The sequence below is a fragment of the Heloderma suspectum genome, chromosome 2, assembly GCF_057233095.1.
Source record: "Heloderma suspectum isolate Gila_16-S chromosome 2, 16-S_ref, whole genome shotgun sequence".
NCBI lineage: Eukaryota > Metazoa > Chordata > Lepidosauria > Squamata > Helodermatidae > Heloderma > Heloderma suspectum.
In genome coordinates this window covers 298246811-298268278 of record NC_139459.1, presented here as the reverse complement: position 1 = coordinate 298268278, position 21468 = coordinate 298246811, and the positions used below count along the sequence as shown (strand labels likewise).

Sequence of the window (21468 nt, the reverse complement as noted above, 5' to 3'; positions counted from 1 at the left end):
AACTGCCTCTCTGAGGTCACAAAAGTGACCTCGGCAGGAAGGCAAAGGGGGTGTTCCCATGGGAGCAGAGGAGACTGGGGAGTCTGGCTTAGGAGGAATCCTACAGCCTCCCCGGTCTCCTTCCCTCCCCTTCCCAGAGTCTGCTAGACAGATGAAAAAGCCCATCCAGGTGAAATACAGAGAGGGAGGAACATGGAGGCAAAGACTGCCTCTGCACTCCTCCCACTCTGTACAGAATGCCCATCAGCCTCCAAGTTCAGAGGCTGATGGGCATCTGGATAGGATTGCACCCTTTATGCATTTCTATCCTACCATTCAGCTAAACAAGCAGGCCTTCTGCTTGTGGAAGGGTGTCTCTCAATGCAACCCTAGATAATTTTGCATTACATAAATGTAATTTGCTCTCATTTCAATATAGTGAACTGGTTGGCAAAGTTTTATTTACCTTGTATTTTGGAATAGCCTTTAAAAGTTCTTTCACTGGAACATCTGTGCCCACAACTCCCAGAAGAATGCCTTTCGATCTCTATTATAAAAGTTTTTAAAAAAATACACAGATTAGTTGGAACAACAAACAATTAGAGTCAGAGAAAAGTATTCAGTCAATAATTATTTCCCACATGGATTAAAACTGCACTGAGCAGTGCAGATAACTAGCTAATTCTTCCCACTATTTGAAAAGCTATTATGGGTGACGGGAGCTAATCTGGCTGAATATGCATGCACGCATGCGTGCGCACGCACACACACACACACAAAATCAATAGTTGTGTTCTTTTTCTTACCCTGGAAATAAAATCAAAGGTGGTGTGCAAAGTTTCAGCTGATAAGGATGCTTTCAATTAAATACTTTGACTAAAGAAGCATCATCTAGGCAAAATGTCACATATAAAAATGCAACGCATCTTCTTTTCCAAATATCTTGCTAGCTGATGCCCAGAAGGCAAGAATTAATGTGAATGGCAATGTAAATTTAAATACCTTTGGAAATGTAGCACAATGTGTTAAAAAAACACAAAAAAACAACCCAGATCCAACACATACCACTATAGAATTATGTCGAATTTGTGCTGGCTCTATATACTAGCACTAGTCTACGGGAAAAATAAGTACAAACATTTGTTCTAATCCAGAAAACCACAGGAACAGCAAAAATGTGCAGGCATGTTTCTGAGGACATGGATGACAGTGTGCAAATATGTGCACAGGTTGTTGCAGGGGATTCCTTTGGTAATTATCAGCTACAATTTCACATGTTTTACTATATTGCCATCTGCTGTCTCCTGTCCCTGCAGAGTAGGTTTATGTACATCGAGTACAAGATATTGGGGGTATATCTGAACAATCTAGGGGAAGATTAGTGTGCTTACTGAAATCAGCATTAGTGTGTTTACTGAAATCAATACTTTTCAAGCATATATAAGTATACATAGCTTTCCCAGGATTGCATCTTATTTGATGTATGAAAAAAACTATGGTAAACATAAAATTAGCTTGATATTCATCCTTTTAATTTCTGCTTCTTTCCTGAACGTAAAACATTTTAACCTCTTTTTTTACCTTTTTTATTTTAAGAATCACTTAAATCTAAAGAATTTTAAAGAAAATAAGTGTTATTGTGTTTATTTTAACAGGAAATGTGTCTTTATGGGGAAATGGCAGAGCCTAACAGTCAAGAAACATGTAAGTTCCTCAAGAGGTTCACATTTGTACTACTTTAAAACTCCATTTTGTAGCACATGGCTGAAAGTGTGAGTACTTACAGTCTCATTTTGCTTACTAAATACTGGCATGGCAACAGTGGTCATCAAAACCAATCCCTGATCGTCAGCAAGCTATATTTTTAAAAAAATAAGATGAGAAATTAATACAGAGCAACCTGAGACCACTATCAGATCACAATTATGAAACCATCTAAACAAGTTATTTTCTGATTAATGGAAATGATGCTATTTAAGATCTCATAACATCTCAGTCCAAGCATGGGTTGTGTCTATAGAAAGGTGTTGTTATTTTAAAGAATCTTTAGTTTAAAGGAAGAGAAACATGTTCCTGTGACATTTTACTCATCTGTTGGATATGTATTGAAAAAGCTCTTATTCGGATTAGTGCGCATCAGCAAAATGCAAGCTCATTGGATTCCATGTCAAAGCTCATTCTACCTGTCTGTTTCAGACTGCGAGCTTTGTTTGTTTTTCTTTTCATACAAAAATTTGTGAGTATTTCTGCATGCATTTTTCCAAACGTATGCATCAGTTATGTGCATTTTTTAAATGTATGCATTCTGCCCCCCCCCCCATTGATTAAAGTGCTTTTGTGCACATTTTTCAAAAGTACACATTTTTTTCATGTACATTTTTTAAGTGCACACATTTTCAAAAACATTGTTTTTGTTTCTACTTCAAGTTCAGAAATGTATGGACTCTGACCACAGATTGTGCTTGTTTCCACGTTCGGTTCTGGAAGGTGCAAACTGGCTAAATTCTGGCCAAAAATATACTGAAACTAATCCCTCATATGTCCCTCAGATAAATCTGCCTTAATTTTCCAGACATTTTGGCTTCTTATGGAAACCACATTTTTTCTCTGTCTGAACCTTTGCAGGACCAACACTATGATACACAATATTAGCTTCTGGGCTGGTTTCTACACTCCACTGAGCTGCTTTTTAAATGCCTTCATGCCACCATGGTAATGCATGAGCTGCAAGTTTATGGATTTCAGCCATAGTTATTTCCATAACCTCGGAAACTGCATTAGAGGTCATGGAAGATGTTGCTGACCTCTGTGAACTGCTGGCTCACAGACTTCATTGTTCATAAAACACAGATGCCAGACAAATTCCCTGTGAGTGAATAAGCATCCCTATGTAGTTACTGAACCCAATCTTCTAATTCCTACCTGGCTGTCCCATAGCCAAAGTCAGCCCCAACGATTGGACCAATCCAAATCATGTTTTCATTAAACCGGTGGCAACCACATACTAAGACTGTGACTAGATAACAGAAAAAATGGGGACATTTTTTCCCACACAGATCTGTGCTGGACTAATCCAGAGCCAATTTTTACTGTTTGGGAAATTATTTCTAGAAATTAAAATGGAGCATTTGAATGATGTCCCATACCAACCTCTGGGATTCATGTCTCAAAATGTATACTCGAATGCTGGTATCATGTGGATTTGCCAGTCAATGGGAGTTGTGGTCTTAGTAGTAAATATATGATAGCCTTTCATGTATTGCAAATGTGAACTCTTATATTCTTATGAACTAAGTACACATATAAAGAATTGCTTTATATGGATTACTATTCAATATACTATTACTCACAAAGCACATCTACAAGGAAAATTACTCTTATCTTAGGTATTGTTCATAATAGATTAATACTTTGGCAGGATATATAAGTCATAGACACACACATGCACAAAAACTGGATGGGGGAAATCATTTGTCTGGGATTATTTTATATTCCGGAGCCTCCTTCCCAAACAATTTGTGCACATGTCAACATTTCCTCTGCAGGTACTTCATTCTGCTCTAGTGCTCCTCTTATCTTCTCCTCAGCAGCTAAATATGGCAAAATGCAACCTTTGCAAGAGAGCCCAGCTCGGAGCACATATTGACCACTTACAGATGGCAAAAAAAGAGGAAATGAATCACCAAAAAAGAGGACAAAAAGAGAGCACAGATTTGCATAACATTTGCATATGATGATTTCTATGTAAAGGTGCAGATTCAGAAATTATTACTGAATCATTGTGGGGAAGATTGTACCCAGGCAACCTATATGCTTGCTCAGTCTGCTGTCCAGGTGCTAACTCCTGATGGATAACCTCCAGGCTCCTGCTCTCCCTTCTTATGGTTATTTACCTTTAAACCAGACTGAAGTGGACAGCCCTTCAAATAGAGGATGCCTTCAGAGGACTGTCCATAGTAAAGTAGGAGACACAACCACCTTAATGGAGCAGTGGGTCCCAGCCAGGTGTGGTTGAAAGTTTTCTTCCCAACCAGAGTGACATCACAACAATGTGTCTAGCCAATAAAGCTGAGGTTTGCAGTTGGTAAAACAACCAAAGTGTGTGTGTGTGTGTGTGTGTACGCGCGCGCGTGTGTTGTCATGACACCAAGCCCTTGGACCTTCCAGTGTGCAGCAGAAGATTCTGATGATGATGAAGAACAGGCTACTTCCTTGGTGATAGGACAGTCAGTGCATTATTCAGGTCCTCCTGGCCAGAGGACACAGTCGTAACATCATCTTCTGGCTCAGAGGATGAGTTACCAGTAGAAACTCATCTCCCCACAGCCTTGCAGAAGTCTCAGGCTGCAAATCAGGCAAGGGTCCATTAACAATTCAGTCAGCTCATCTAGAAGGGGCAGAGCTGACCACACTACAGGTCTTTTCAGCCTACCTAAGGCTTTAGTTGGTCTAGCTACTTCCTGAGACACTCTTGGAGCTATCCAGGTTCCTACTTTCATCCTGCCTTGAACTTACTAGCAGCTTCCTCTGTGAGCCCCAAGGGACCCCAGAACAAGACACATTTATGCGGGTATGTAAATGTGTGTTAGTGAACAGTGTCCTCCAATGTTGTGCAGTACAGCACTGTTGTTGATGAGGAGCTTTCACATCTTACATACAGTATATCTGCATCTATATCTATATATACTTGCATGGATGGTTTACAGGTACATACAGAGAACTTGTCAATCGCTTTGCCATTACTCACAAAGGAACAACTGTTTAACCAGCCTCATGCCACTATGAGGATGCCACTCCTCAAAGTATTACAGAAACTCAAGAATAAAACAATGTCAGAAATTCAGAAAGATGTATATTTAACTAGTGTGGTGAACTACTTAATGTTATGTTGATGGATAAGAAGTTGTTGTTGTTGTTGTTTATTCAGTCAGTCGCTTCCGACTCTTTGTGACTTCATGGACCAGCCCACGCCAGAGCTTCCTGTCGGCCATCGCCACCCCCAGCTCCCCCAAGGTTGAGTCCGTCACCTCCAGAATATCATCCATCCACCTTGCCCTTGGTCAGCCCCTCTTCCTTTTGCCTTCCACCTTCCCTAGCATCAGCATCTTCTCCAGGGTACCCTGTCTTCTCATGATGTGGCCAAAGTACTTCAGTTTTGCCTTTCATATCATTCCCTCAAGTGAGCAGTCTGGCTTTCTTTCCTGGAGTATGGACTGGTTTGATCTTCTTGCAGTCCAAGGCACTCTCAGAATTTTCCTCCAGCACCACAGTTCAAAAGCATCTATCTTCCTTCGCTCAGCCTTCCTTATGGTCCAGCTCTCGCAGCCATAGGTTACTATGGGGAATACCATTGCTTTCACTATGCGGGCCTTTGTTGTCAGTGTGATGTCTCTGCTCTTCACTATTTTATCAAGATTGGTCATTGCTCTCCTCCCAAGAAGTAAACGTCTTCTGATTTCCTGGCTGCGGTCAGCGTCTGCAGTAATCTTTGCGCCTAGAAAGACAAAGACTGCCTCCACATATTCTCCCTCTATTTGCCAGTTATCAATCAAGCTGGTTGCCATAATCTTGGTTTTTTTGAGGTTTAACTGCAACCCAGCTTTTGCACTTTCTTCTTTCACCTTCGTCATGAGGTTCCTCAGCTTCTCCTCGCTTTCAGCCATCAAAGTGGTATCATCTGCATATCGGAGATGGTTAATGTTTCTTCCAGCGATTTTAACTCCAGCCTTGGCTTCATCAAGCCCAGCATGTCGCATGATGTGTTCTGCGTACAGGTTGAATAGGTAGGCTGAGAGTATACAACCCTGCCGTACTCCTTTCCCAATCTTAAACCAGTCTGTTCTTCCATGGTCTGTTCTTACCGTTGCTACTTGGTCGTTATACAGATTCCTCAGGAGGCAGACAAGATGACTTGGTATGCCCATACCACCAAGAACTTGCCACAATGTGTTACGATCCACACAGTCAAAGGCTTTAGAATAGTCAATAAAACAGAAATAGATGTTTTTCTGAAACTCCCTGGCTTTCTCTATTATCCAGCGGATATTGGCAATTTGGTCTCGAGTTCCTCTGCCTTTTCTAAACCCAGCTTGTACATCTGGCAATTCTCGTTCCATGAATTGCTGGAGTCTACCTTGCAAGATCTTGAGCATTACCTTACTGGCATGTGAAAGAAGTGCCACTGTTCGATAGTTTGAACATTCTTTGGTGCTTCCCTTTTTTGGTATGGGGATATAAGTTGATTTTTTCCAATCTGTTGGCCATTCTTGTGTTTTCCAAATCTGCTGGCATATGGCATGCATCACCTTGACAGCATCATCTTGCAAGATTTTAAACAGTTCAGCTGGGATACCGTCATCTCCTGCTGCCTTGTTATTAGCAATGCTTCTTAAGGCCCATTCAACCTCACTCTTCAGGATGTCTGGCTCTAGCTCACTGATCACACTGCCAAATCTATCCCCGATATTATTATCCTTCCTATACAGATCTTCTGTATATTCTTGCCACCTTTTCTTGATCTCTTCTGCTTCTGTTAGGTCCTTGCCATCTTTGTTTTTGATCATACCCATTTTTGCCTGGAATTTACCTCCGATGTTTCTAATTTTCTGGAAGACGTCTCTTGTCCTTCCTATTCTATTATCTTCTTCCGCTTCCACGCATTGCTTGTTTAAAAATAATTCCTTATCTCTTCTGGCTAACCTCTGGAATTTTGCATTGAATTGGGCATATCTCCCCCGATCACTATTGCCTTTTGCTTTCCTTCTTTCTTGGGCTGCTTCCAGTGTCTCAGCAGACAGCCATCTTGCCTTCGTGGTTTTCTTTTTCTTTGGGACGTTTTTTGTTGCCGCCTCCTGAACAATGTCACGAATGTCTGTCCGTAGTTCTTCCGGGACCCTATCTATTAAATTTAGTCCCTTAAATCTATTCTTCACCTCCACTGCATATTCATGAGGAATATTCGTGAGCTCATATCTAACTCATCTGTGGGTCTTCCTTATTTGCTTTAGTCTGATTCTAAATTGTGCAATAAGAAGTTCGTGATCTGAACTACAATCAGCTCCAGGTCTTGTTTTTACCAACTGCATAGATGTCCGCCACCTTTGGCTACAAAGGATGTAGTCAATCTGATTTCGGTGTCGATCGTCTGGTGAAGTCCATGTATAAAGTCGTCTCTTAGGTTGTTGGAAGAGAGTGTTTGTTATGCACAGTGAGTTGTCTTGGCAAAATTCTATCAGCCTATGTCCTGCTTCATTTTGTTCTCCCAGACCATGCTTGCCTGTAATTCCAGGTGTCGTTTGACTACCCACCTTAGCATTCCAGTCTCCTGTAATGAAAATAACATCTTGTTTTGGCGTACTATCCAGTAGGTGCTGCAGATCCTCATAGAACTGATCTACTTCTGCTTCTTCATCATCTGTGGTTGGGGCGTACATTTGGATCACTGTGATGTTAAATGGCTTACCCTGAATTCGAACTGAGATCATTCTGTCATTTTTTGGATTGTATCCAAGCACTGCTTTAGCCACTTTATTATTAATTATGAAGGCTACTCCATTTCTTCTGTGGTCCTCTTGTCCACAGTAGTAGATCTGGTGGTCATTTGATGTGAAGTGGCCCATTCCAGTCCATTTCAGTTCACTGACACCCAAAATGTCTATATTTAATCTTGACATCTCCCCAGTAACCACATCCAATTTGCCCTGGCTCATAGATCTTACATTCCAGGTTCCTATGGTGTCCCATCTTCCGATGGTATACCGACATATCTCTGGTTGTATTGATCCATTTAGTTTTCATGGCAAGAATACTGGGGTTGGTTGCCGTTTCCTTCCCCAGGGATCGTATTTAGTCTGACCTCTCTGCCATGACCATCCCGTCTTGGATGTCCCTTCACGGTTTAGCTCATGACGTCATTGAGGTGCTCAAGCTCCAGCACCACGACAAGGTAACGATCTCCTTTGCTGAAGAGATAAGAAGTACAGAGAGGTTATGTGCTCAAATGCATTAGAAAAACATTTTATTAAAAGGAACCTTGACAAAATTAAGCAACGAAGTCAAGACATGTTAGAAGCTAGAGGCATTTGTTTTCCATTTGAATAAATGCTTTAATCAGAATGTTTCACTGGAATGTAACCATTCTGAAATTGTGCTATCTGGAAATAACGTAGTTATTGATACGTGTAAATTTATGTTTAAAAATAATATTTTTAAAACTTAAAGGATAAACCAGGTTGAAAACAACAAGCTTTCCAAAGGTAGGTATAAGCCAGAAATCCTAATGGGTTCTCAAATCATATTTGTTAAAAAAATTGTGTAACCAGGGAAGTGGGATGAAAAATGTAAAACTTCCAAATGACTAATTCATCTGATTGTTTTTAGAGGAGCAAAATATTACTATTATTTTCTGAACTGGATAACACATTGTAAAAAGAATGCACAATCACCCCCCCTTTTTTTTTAAAGAAGAGTCTTGTATTTGCAAACATAAATGATAGAGGAGCAATTATAGGCTATTGAGAGCTTCGGCAGTTGGGCGGTATAGAAATAAAATAAATAAATAAATAAATAGGCCACATAAAGCTGCCCATTGTCTTCAAAATGTTGTATTAAAAGCTATATTGTCAGTCATTGAACTATAGAACTATGGATAGGCTGGTCATATGTCCTACTTTACGGCAGTCCTCAAGCTGAAGGCATCTTCTGTTTGAAGGATTGTCCAGTCCAAGTCTGGACTTCTTAAGGTTTAAAGAACCTTAAGAAGGGAGAACAGGGGCCTTGAAATTGCCCATTAGCAGTACACACCTGGACAGCAGACCGAGCTGGCACGCGGGTCACCTGTTCACATTCTACCCCACTAACATACTGGATAATATTTCTAGGAATCTACCATATTTACAATCACCCTGGAGTTTAAAAAAAAAAACCCAACCAAGCAAAACACAACAAGAAAACATGCTGCTTTTGGTCAGAGATAGTAATCTGATTATGAACTCAGATTTATTGTAGCCTAAACTTTGGAGTCTAGAGCCCATTTCATGAAATGCATGAAGAGTTACCTTCAGTTGGCACACTAAGGTCTGCATTCATTTTGAAATTGAAATGAATGGGTATCATTTGTTGATATTACAGAAGCAAATGCCAGAGCCTTAAGCAAGTTCCAAATGTCATATATTCTCTTACTCTTCATTTGTTTCCTTTGAAACCCATTGTTTCCTCTAGTAACAGAAACAGATCAGATAAAGGTAAGAGGGAGTAGGCAAATTAATGAATTAAGATTAATATGGTAAAGAGGTAAAGAGTAAGACATTTCCTTTTTGCACTGAAGATTGAACACAGGAAACTATGTTTCCATCTTCAATGCAAAAAGGGAAATATTGCTGGCAATTCTTGTTCCCTAGGTCTCCCAGAGGTCATCCTAATTTGTTTACTTTCTAGTCTGCCCCCCGTCCTTCAGTCAGCAGTTAGGATCAATTGTCTCATTGTAAGTCCTCCAAGGGGATGGGTGCTCAGTAGGCAAATTCAGTTCTATTTGATTTGGATCGAAGTGGGGCTGTGTGTTTCTTTCCCACTACGGGTGTTAAACTTGTATAACATAGTTAGAATGATAGTGTTATCATCAGGGAATGCTGTTGTCATTCAGTTCTTATCATGAATACCCATGTATAAAACTCTGATCTGAAGGTAACACTTCATATATCTGACAAATTGGGCACTAGTCTAAACAAAATGCCACACCAAATCTGTTAGCATTGGATCCAAATTTAGGCACATGTAACTGGGCCGGCGGAAGCAGACTCCCCGGCCTCCTCCTCCACACAGCAGCACCTCCAGGCAGCACCCTGAAACTGCAGAGGGTCAGGAGACCCTTCTGAATGGGCTAAGCAGTGGTGCATGAGTGAGGAGAGATTGCTGAAAATTGGGTGGAGCCATCTTCCATGGGTGGAGCCCTTCCATTCACAGAAGGCAGATCCTAGATCCAATCCTAGGGCAGTATCCAGGTGTGTAATTCTGTTAGTGATAATGAAATTGTGTTAGCAGAAATTAGGTTCTGAACTATGCACAAGAGAAGAAGCCAACTAAAGTTACATTTGCGCAAGTGTAGTTAGTAAATGGTTTTGCATGACTCTTGTGCAGTGCATTGTGCATTCTCACTGTGCACCCAGTTATGCAATTGCTTTATTTATTTATTTATTTATTTATTTCATTTCTATACCGCCCAATAGCCGAAGCTCTCTGGGCGGAACACATTGTGAAACCAGTTGCACAACTGGTCAAACAACTAGTTGCATAAGCATAATGGACAACTGCTTGCGCAACATCAAGACTCAATGGAGTTTTGCTAGCGCTTTGTGGGATGTCACCGTTTGTGGGATATCACCGTTGATTATTGCCCTTAGTCCTTAAGGTACCATACGACTAACATGGTCTCTGTTCTGAAATTTACTATCTGAAAGCTAATTGTCATATTAAAGAATACATCAAAATTTCATCTAAGAAACAGGAAGCCACAAAGTAGGAGCAATTGAAATGGACAGCCAGAGCAAGGTCATCCAGACATTGCATCAAGCTTTCTGAATGTTTCTTGTTACATAAATGGGTGAGCAGAGTCTGAGTCACTTTTCTCAACAGAACTTAAAACCATGTGTTGGTGACCAAACCAGAGAGTTAATATCGCTACATATTCCTGGCATATTAATTCCACAATAGAAGTGACTCTACTGTAGCACTGAAGTTGTATAAAATACCAGTTTTAGGCAGAATTCTAATATCGCAGAAGGCTTTATCTAATAAAGTATGCTTCCCTCTAGAGCAAGGTTTTCCAGAGTAGGGGTCCTCAAAGCATGCACAGGAGATCTGAGGGAAGGTATGACAGTTAGGGATAGAATGGGGGAAACTGCAGCTACCTAGCCTTCTTACTGAGTCTCTCACCTGATATACATGGATAAGGCGACAGCACAGAAAAAGAAGGCAGGGGAGGGCGTGGAGGCTAGCAGAGAGGGAAAAAGAGGCCTCCTCCTCCATGGATGTCCCTTCCATCTTCCACCATGGTAGGCAGGTGTCACTCCTAGGAATTCCCAAGAGTGGGAGTGTTGTTTCCTTGAGAGCCCATTTCTCCAACAGCCTGAGCTAGCAACTGGGATGCAGGCAAGCTATTTAAAACAAGCAAACAAGTTCTGGGAGAGGAGGCTGTGAGAATGGAGACTTCAAGATTCACCATGGCCCAGAGATATCTTTTCCCTCCATACACCCAGCAGTAGGGAAGTATTGCTCCTCAGAACTCTGTAGAGTGGGAGCACCATTCTTGGGGAAGCCCAACGGACTAAAAGAGCAAGACATCCAGGCAAACAATTTTAAACACACAGGGTTTATTAAAAAAAAATAAGGAAAAATACAAGGCAAGAAGAATCTGAATATATACCATCTGGATCTTGTGAACTGTACACAAGGTGGTTAGTTTCTATTCCCTTGATAGAAGTCACAGATGACAGTAGATGGGAGGAGGGGGCAGCAAAAGAGCAGATGGAGTGATGATACCCAAACTTAATTTTGCAAGGAAATGTATCCTCTTGGTTCCATTTAGTGATATTTGGCAAAAGATGGTTTGGAATGCCCCCCTCTACTTTGAGATACGCTAAACATTTCAAATTGCTCTGAGAAGACATGTTCTGTATACAAGCACCCCAATTCTCTGTGATGGGAAGTTTCAGTGGTCCAGCACTTACCCAGGTTCGGTCTCCTTTGGAAAGACGTCACTGGAACTTTATGGCATTTCGTAATATTAGCAATTATTTGCAAATATAAAGGGTGTGCATAGGTGGAGGCCCAGTTTAAACACTCCAACACACAGCCAAAAGCCACATCAGGTCTTCTTGGTAACAGCCCAGCATCCCCAAGATGCTTCAGAGAGCCCCACCCCCAGCCTCGCAAAACCCAGCTCTCTCCTTAGTCTGCCTTCAGAACATCAAGCTGAACCCTTTGCTTTCTTCATGGACGTTGGATTACAACATTCATTCATGGGGAATGGCGTGTACAGGCATAATCTTTTCAGGTATTAGCCATTGTTAAGGTCAGCTATTGAGAGTCATCAGCCCAATCTCTCTAACTATGATCTTCTACATTAGACTTGACTAAACTAGGTTTACCACTTCAGCAATAATCTATTTACAATTACTGAATTAGAGTGGGTACAAGTTAGAAGGTGTTCCTAGAGGTCATCAAGTCCAACCCTTAATCTTATGAACAACGGGTTCTCTCCAATGTTAGCCCTACTTAGAGTAGACTCATTGAAATGAAATGAATGGGACTTAAACTAGACTAATATTGGATACAACCTAATAGGTTGGAAACATCCAGGGACCCTCTTACCTTGGATTTGGGCTAAAGACTGGCATACACCCAGTAGGACTTCTGCCATTTTTTTAAAAAAAGGTTTTTTAAAAAAAACAAGCAGGCCTCCCATGCTGCACTGCAAACTGCTCTGAATTTCTAAAGGATGTGGTGTACTGTCTGAGAGTTGAGCTATTCTTCATGGAACAGAAATCCATAGTTTGCTCTCGTAATCATGGCTATGGTATGAGGTGATTGGGTAGTAATTTAATTAGAATGTTCCCCATTCTGAAGTCCATGGGGAAAAAATTCATCCCCAACTAAGATCAGTGGTAAAACATATTGACTATGTTTGGATATTTAACCCATGACAAGTTGCGATGCTGCAAGCACCAAGTTGCATATGCAGCCCCCACTCAGGGGTTGTCATGTCATGCGAACCTGGTGAGTGTGGGTTATGCGAGGGTTAAACATGGTCTGTTTTAGGGTTATGCAAGGGTTGTTTAACCCTTGCATAACCCACACTCACCAGGTTCGCATGACATGACAACCCCTGAGTGGGGGCTGCATATGCAACTTGGTGCTTGCAGCATCGCAACTTGTCATGGGTTAAATATCCAAACATAGTCAATATGTTTTACCACTGATCTTAGTTGGGGATGAATTTTTTCCCCATGGACTTCAGAATGGGGAACATTCTAATTAAATTACTACCCAATCACCTCATACCATAGCCATGATTACGAGAGCAAACTATGGATTTCTGTTCCATGAAGAATAGCTCAACTCTCAGACAGTACACCACATCCTTTAGAAATTTAAACATGGTCTGTTTTAGGGTTATGCAAGGGTTGTTTAACCCTTGCATAACCCACACTCACCGGGTTCGCACAACACACCAACCCCCAATATTCAAAATGGCGGCTGCACACACCCCACACATGCCACAGCCTCATCATGGGTTAAGTAACCCACAGTGGGCTGTTGTGTCATGTGAACAGCCCCACTGTGTGCAATATTTATGGTCATTTGTAAGAGGAAAAAAGGCAGGATATAAATGTAGTAATAAATTATATTATATTATTATTATTTTCAGATGAATATAGACACAGAAATCACTCACAAGACCTGTGTCTGCAAATTGTGTTGGGTAAACTCGCCCTAAAGGTTGACTTTTCTAGTGAATGTGTATCACTGGGTAAGTGTACATTGTTTTGTCTAAAATTCTAATATTAAAAAATAAAAATAAAACACTGTTTCTATCATTGTTAATACCAAACGTATTCTTGTTTTTTGTGTAATGGGATTTATTTTTAAGGTCTTCAGCATTCCAACTCCAAATGGGTGTGTGTTTGTCCTTTTAAATGCAAGAATAATTAAATTAAACCCAATAACAAAGTCCAGATTCTCCCACCCCCAGTGCTTTGATTGTTAAAGTCAAACACATTGCTGTTTTGTTTAAAGTGCTATTACAAAAGGATATTTTTACATTTCATGAGACATCAGCATTTCCTAATTGTAAATGATACACACAACATTTAAATGGGTGGAAACGTCTAAAGAGATAATGATTTTTGCAAAAAAGAAAAAAGCAACAGAGGTTTCCAAAAAATAGAATTTTGAGTTTTGTACTATGACTCTCCTTTTGAGCTTGTTATAGCTCCATCCATCCATCTATCTATCTAAACATTTCAACAGATAAAAGCAACGTTTAACATACTAGGATAGTCAAACTCTACAGAATGGCAAGACTTCAATGGAAGATCTTCAGGATCCAGTGCATGTTACAGTAATATCTGTACATTAGAATGCATCTTTTTCTTTTGCTAAAGTACACCATCAGTTTTAGGGACAGCCTGACCTTGAGCACCCTGGAGAGAGCTGTCATCAAACGGGTCCCAGGGCCAAACTACTCAGAACATGTAATGTATCTTTCTGTCACGCATACAGAGATTTTTAAATGACAATTTAAAACGTAGGAGGTCAGCTGATAATCAATAGGATAAGAGCAGGTGTGAAGGGGGATGTAATCCTTTCTTTCCTTCTGAAATCTTAAGTAAAAACCTTCTTGTGAAACTACTTTTGATTTGGGGGGAAATCCCCCATTGGTACTTCCCTCTCTGCCAAAGCAATCCCTCCCCATGCCCCTGCCAATGCAGAAGAGGGATTTTCCTTAAGACCACAGCAGAGGAAGAAAATATTAAATTTCACCTCTGTGCTTTCTCTGGTCACATTAATTGTAACACAGAGAGAGAGACACACACACACACACACACTGCTCTACATTTGCATTTGTAGAGCAGGTAGACTATTCCCTATACCACAAGAATGGGCAACTTGTGGGCCTCCAGATGTTTTGGCCCTCAAGTCCCATCATCCCTCACCACTGGCTATACTGCTAGGACTGATGGGAGTAGGCCAAGGCATCTGGAGAGCCACAGGTTGTCCACCCCTGCTGAACCACTATCCTGTCCTGAGGCAGTGCAGCTAGCATCTTCCCTAGCTTCTCATTAGAAAGCTGATGGCCATGGAAGCCCTGCAACCCCCACCACCTGGCCTCATTCTTGGGGACTGCAGAGCTTCTATCTGCAGAGCTTCCTAACCCATCTGCTGGACAAGGCAGTATTTCATGCATCTCCTTCCTCTGCATCTAGAGGAAGCCAGAGAAGCTGTGCCTTCTCTGGCTTCCTCTGGAGTAATCTGGAATAACCACAGGGCATAAAGAAAATAAAGTACATAGAACAGGAGATTGTCATTAAAGGCTCAAAGTGTAATGATGTTGCAAGAAGCCCAGCTGGCACCAGCATCAATGTCAGGGTTTTCTATGTTCTTTTGTAGCAGTGTTTCATTTACACCTCTTTGATATTAATTCCCCAACTGAAATTTGAAAACGTGTGTAGGGGAAGTCAGGAAATGGCCAAACATGCACATCTGTCAGGTTTTGGATGCAAGATGTCATAGCAAGATAGGCCATGTGCATCAGCACAACCATAGTGGAGAAAGACGGAGATGGCTATAACCAAGAAGTCCAGACCTATCAACAAGTTAAACCAAGATTAGCAAGAAATAAAGCCAAAGCCAGAATCTAGGGAATCTAGAATATTGAGAAGCAGAGCTTAGAGGTAGAAAAGAAGCAGGAACAGGAGAAGACAGAAAGATGATCCAAGGAATAGGGAGGAAAGGGTGAAGTTGAACGGTACAAGTGACAGGAAATACTGAGGGGACTTAGACACTTTTATAGGTACTTTCAAATCAACCGGAGCCAATGGGAGAGGTCAGGAACATAATCTCACCCAGACCTTTCATATAAATAGTTTCCCTGGTGGTCTCTGCTTGTCAGGCAAAGTGGTCAAGGGATGAAAGAGCTAACTATTAAGAGTCCCAATTCAAACCTGGCAGGATACTAAACTACCTTTAACATACTGCAGTAGTGTGATACCTATTATGAGATAAGACCCGGGAACATTTAAAAATGAATGTCATAGCCATAGCATTAATTTGTTTGCATTGGATGGTGGGACAGCACTCAAAAACTTACAATTAACCAAAAGTAGGATTAAAACTGGTTACACTCTAAACTTTTCTAGAAACCAAAACCTCAGCCTTGCCTATAGGATGGAAACATTAGGATAAGTGTGTATATCAGAACTCTGTTTCTTTTTAAAATAGCAATTATTGTAATATGGTGTTTTTATTCTTTTATTCTATCTGCTGTTCACTGCTACGAAATCGTTTGGATGTGGAGCGGCATATAAGTATTGTAAATAAATAAATTCAGGCTATGTGGCGAGGGAGATGGTGATGATGTCTGCTAGGTCTGCCCCCTTGCATCCTACATCCATATGACAACCATATAAAATCTGCATAGGGGCCTACATGTGTAGAACTCTTAGGTATAATTATACAATTTGTACAGTGCAGTTTTGTGGTGAAGCCAGTGTGGAGCTATGTGTTGGGGTCTACATATGCAGATGTTATGATCAACATGTGGAAGTCAGTGTGGGTTTAGCAGCTGTGATCCTGATGCTCTGCTCCACACACAAATATTAGCTTTAAAAAAAGCCTTCGTGAACAACAAAGAAAAATAAATAAGCGCCACTCCAGGAAAGGAAGAAAAAACATAGTTACTGTACCATTTTATTGTCCTTCTGTACTTCATTTGGTTCAATTTAACTTTTTAGATAACTTTAATAAAAATGCTAAAATTTCTGCTGATGTGTTTCCATGACAATATCAGGATTGCAAATTTTCCACTCTCCTTGTAATTCAACACCTTGAAGTATGAAAAGGTAAATGAAGCAAAGAATGATAAATGACATGTCTAGTTTTCTGAAACAGAACTGTCAGGATAAAAGGACAGCAAACCTTGCTCAAATAAGTTAAGGCTCAAAGAGAAAGGAAGCTGCTGCAAAACTTTAGGGGAACAGGTATTGCCAAAGCCATGTTCTAAAAACATTTTTAAAAAGAAAAAACAATATTTTCAATAAAGCAAAATTATTATTTTAAAATCAGGCTCTCTTTCATTAATATGGCTAATATATAGTCTCTCCTGTTTCAAACAGTTTCAGCACAAAATACCTCACAACAGGAATAAGCTAACACATCTTGAAACCTGCTGTTTCAATAAAGCAAGTCAAACAATACCCCAGTGGGCTGTTACATAGGAATATCTTAAGCCTGAGGGACTGGATAGGATAGAGATCAGGAGTGCTTAATACAGAGATTCAAAGTCCAGAATAAACTGTTACACTGAACTAAGTATTCGGGGGCATTTAATGGAATCATAACTGCACTGAGTGCCATTTTTCTTGGTAGAAAGGTGGGTTACAAATCAAATCAAATAAATAAATAAGCCTGGAAGGAAACAAAAGTTTATCCAGACCAAGTACTTTCAACAAATCTAGATCCTATATCATCACCCCTCTCCTTCACAGTGATCTGAAACTCATTCCCAGTTCTTATGTTTCACTAGTGGTACTCGTACCACTTCAAACCATGGGTGCCATTCCACATGGGAAACTATGTGAAGCACCTTCTCGTATGGCATGGCCAACCACACCGGTCATTCTCCCTATGTACAAAATCGCTTTGCAACATTTAACTCTATATTCCTGCACACATTTCAAGCAATACAGTTAATCATATGCATTTGTAGAACTGGTGTCTGCATTGTATCTTATAGAAAATCTCAACTGTTAAATGTAGCCTGAGCAAAATATCACACAGACCATCACAGATAGCTACAAGTTGGAAGTGTGCCCCATACTGTTAAGTTCATGTAATGATTGTGAGTTGCTATCTAGCTTTGTCTCCTATTCTTTTTATGGCAGACATAATTTTAAAAAGTAACAGCTCCATCTCTCATGCTACAATCCTATACCCACTTACAGTCAGGGCCAGAAATATTGGAACAAAGATAACTGTTTTGGCAGTTGTCCTCTGTACACCACCACATTGAAGTTGAAAGGAAACACACCCAGATGGGAGCGAAGTCAGCTGTAATTCAAGTAGGGGTGTACGAAACCCTGCTTACCTGGCTCCGCTGGGGTCTGCAGATGGGGGGAGGCGATCCGTTCCTCCCCCTGGAATCCTTGACAAGGGGGGGAGGTGATCCGTTCCTCCCCCCCGGAATCCTGCCCGGCCGGCTCCGCTCCACGGCCAGTCTGCGGAGCTGCTGGCCGGGCCAACCCGCAGCAGGGCCTCCAGCCGCAGCCGGGCTGCTGCGGCCGCAATGGCATCCTGCATAGCGTAAACATAAATATTTATGCAGCCTATCACGGCTAAAGCAGGAACACAAATAGCGTAGGGGACGCCATTTGCATCCCTGCTTTAGCCGTGATAGGCTACGTAAATATATACGTAGTCTATCACGGGCCGGCATAGGGATGCAAATGGCAGCCGCTATGATGGCCACCATTTGCGGCCGCAGCAGCCTGACAGCGGCTGGAGCCGCCACCGTCGCTGCCACTGCCACTTCATCTGCCGCTGGAGCCACCGGAGCCACAGCCAGGTAGGCTCTGTTTCGTGGGGCTTTTGCAGGGTGGTGGGGCGGGTTGGAATTCGACCTCCTTGGGATCTGTGGCAAAATTCTCTAACATCCCTAAATTCAAGGGGTTTGACAGAAGTGGGGCACTAACCATTCAGGAAGGACAGCCAGTGGCATACACACATACCCATCATTGGTGGCCCATAAGTAATGGAACGAATGGCTGACAAGCAGCTGCATGGCCAGGTGTGGCCTGTTTCCTGGGCACCCCATGACCAATCAAGCAGATAAAAGGCCTGGAGGTGGTTCTGAGTGTTACATTTGCATTTGGTAGCTGTTCACTGGAACTCCCAACATGTGGCTCAAAGAGGTGTCCATGTGAGTGAAGGAGGCCATCATTAAGCTGAGGAAACAAAATAAACCCATCAGAGAGATAGCAAAAACAGTGGGAGTGGCCAACACAACAGTTTGGAACATCCTGAAAAAGAAGGAATTAACTGGCAAGCTAGCTCAGCAACTGCAAAGGGCCTGGAAGACCACGGAAGACAACTAAAGTGGATGACCGCCGAATTCTGCTCATGGTGAAGAGGAACCCAGTCACAACATCTAGCCAGGTCAAGAATGCTCTTGCGGAGGCAGGCATGTCATTATCAACATCTACAGTCAAGAGACGGCTTTAGGAATGTAAATACAGAGGCTTTACAACAAGGTGCAAACCACTGGTAACACTCAAGAACAGAAAGGCCAGATTAGCCTTTGCCAGCAAACACCTAAAAAAGCCTGCCCAGTTCTGGCATAAGATCCTTTGGACTGATGAAACCAAGATTAACTTGTGCCAGTATGATGGGAAAAGTATGGAGAAGGAAAGGAACAGCTCATGATCCGAAGCGTCATCTGTCCAACATGGTGGAGGCAGTGTTATGGCATGGGCATGTATGGCTGCTAATGGAACCGGCTCACTGGTATTTATTGATGACCTGACTGCTGATAAAAGCAGCAGGATGAATTCTAAAGTGTATAGGACTATACCTTCTGCTCAGATTCAGCTGAATGCTGCCAAACTGATAGGACGTTGCTTCACATTGCAGATGGATAATGACCCAAAACATACAGCAAAAGCTAGCCCAGAGTTTCTGAAGGCAAAGAAGTGGGATGTTCTCCAATGGCCAAGTCAGTCTCCTGATCTCAACCCAATACAGCATGCTTTTCATTTCCTGAAGACAAGACTGAAGGCAGAAAGACCCATAAACAAGCAGCAGCTGAAGGCAGATGCAGTAAAGGCCTGGCAAAGCATCTCGAGGGAGGAAACTCAGCATTTGGTCACGCCCATGGGTTCCAGACTTCAGGCAGTCATTGATTGCAAAGGATTTTCATCCAAGTATTAAAGGCGAGTCTTAAGTTTGAAATGCTGTTGGTTTGTTCCATTACTTATGAGCCACCAACGATGGGTGTGTGTGTATGCCACTGGCTGTACTTCCTGAATGGTTACTGCCCCACTTTTGTCAAACCCCTTGAATTACAGCTAAAAGTCCTGACTTCGCTCCCATCTGGGTGTGTTTCCTTTCAACTTCAATGTGGTGGGGACATAGGATTACACTGTTACCATAGTTTTGCCATTTTTCTCTTTAACCTTTAGATAGGGATGTTGGAGAATTCTGCCATGGACTCCAGTTAGGCCGGATTCTTTAGAATCCGGCCCCCTGGAGTCCATGGCAGAATGGAGCAATCCCCCCTGCCACCCCACGGAATCCCCCTGGGACAAAGCCTACCTGGCTCTGGTGATGGCGGCTCCGGGTTGTCTTCCGGCCACTGCCGGGCTGTGACCGCAAATGGTGGCCACTACGCCGGCCACCATTTGTGTCCCTGCCAAGCCATGATAGGCTAGGTAAGTATCTATGTAGCCTATCATGGCAAAAGACAGGGACGTAAATGGCGTAGCAGCCACCATTTGCGTCCCTGCCTTTTGCCATGATAGATATACGTAGATATGGTGGCTGCCATTTGCGGCCGGCATAGCGGCCGCCATTTGCAGTCGCAGCCCGGCAGTGGCCGGAAGTCCGGCTGTGGCCAGCCCTGGCCGGTGGCTCTGCGGCCTTGCCATGGAGCGGAGCCGGCCAGGCAGGATTCCGGGGGGAGGGGCAGATCGCCTCCCCCCTACCGCGGATGCCCCTCAGCGGAGCAAGATAAGGGATTCGTACATCCCTACCTTTAGATGATCCTAGAGTATTTTCAGCCATCAGTATATGAAATGTCTCAGAAAGTATGGCAATTGATACAAAATTATACAAACTGTAACAAAGATTTTTGAAGTGGAAATAAATTTGAGAAATGTTGAAATTTCTAGTAAATCATGGAAATGTGTGAAAATGGGTATTTATTGAAGACATTTTGTTATTTCTTAGATTTTCTGTTGAATGACGGAAAAGACCAAGTCATGAGGTTGCTTTTGCCATTTATACCTGGGCATGGAAAATTTTCGTCTTTACCAATAAATTTTGGAAATGTTCATGACATTTAGTGATTTGCTGAAGGAAATGTTATTTATTTATTTGTGTATTTATTTATTACATTTCTATACCGCCAAATAGCCAAAGCTCTCTGGGCAGTTCACAAAAATATTCAGTGATAAATGTCAGACTTTTCTGTTATTTCCCACTGGCTACCTAAAAAACTTACTGGTAGATGTCAACATATACTGAATTTCTAGCTTTTGCCCTAATATATTATATATTGTACCCTCAGTGGCATGCTGTGAAGTTTGACCTTACGCAAGGTCAGTGAATCCCCTACCTCAGGCAGCAGTGTGGGGGAGTAGCAAATTGCCTAGTTCCCTCACCCACCAGGATTGCCCCCCACTGCCAGGTGCTTCAGAATGCCCCGCTAGCATTTGCTACCCTGAAAGAGTGGGGCTGGCAGGGCTTTCAGGAGCTGCCACCTATCTGAAGCACCTGTTGTAGTGCTGCCGGGTGGGATGGCAGCTCTGGAGAGCCCCGCTGGTCCCGCCCTCCTGATTCTGAAAATGCCATAGCAGGAGAGCAGCTAGTGGGGCTCTCTGGAGCAGCCACCTGCTCCACCACTCCTTTTCATCTCATACAGGTGAGGCAGTTGATGTCCTGAATGGACAAGGTAATGGACAGGATGAGGACCAATAAATGGATACCAAGTCCAGACAAGAC

The 21468-nt window shown here is 42.1% G+C and overlaps 1 protein-coding gene across 1 annotated transcript in view; it reads right to left on the bottom strand.

The window, feature by feature from the left end:
* Positions 1 to 21468, bottom strand: part of CACNA2D3 (calcium voltage-gated channel auxiliary subunit alpha2delta 3) — an 821063-nt gene that overhangs the window by 221580 nt on the left and 578015 nt on the right. The window contains exons 15-16 of the mRNA XM_084829826.1: positions 1764 to 1835; positions 446 to 526 (exon numbers count right to left, since the gene is read on the bottom strand). Coding sequence (XP_084685952.1) covers positions 446 to 526; positions 1764 to 1835 — 153 coding nt within the window. The remainder of the gene's footprint in view (positions 1 to 445; positions 527 to 1763; positions 1836 to 21468) is intronic.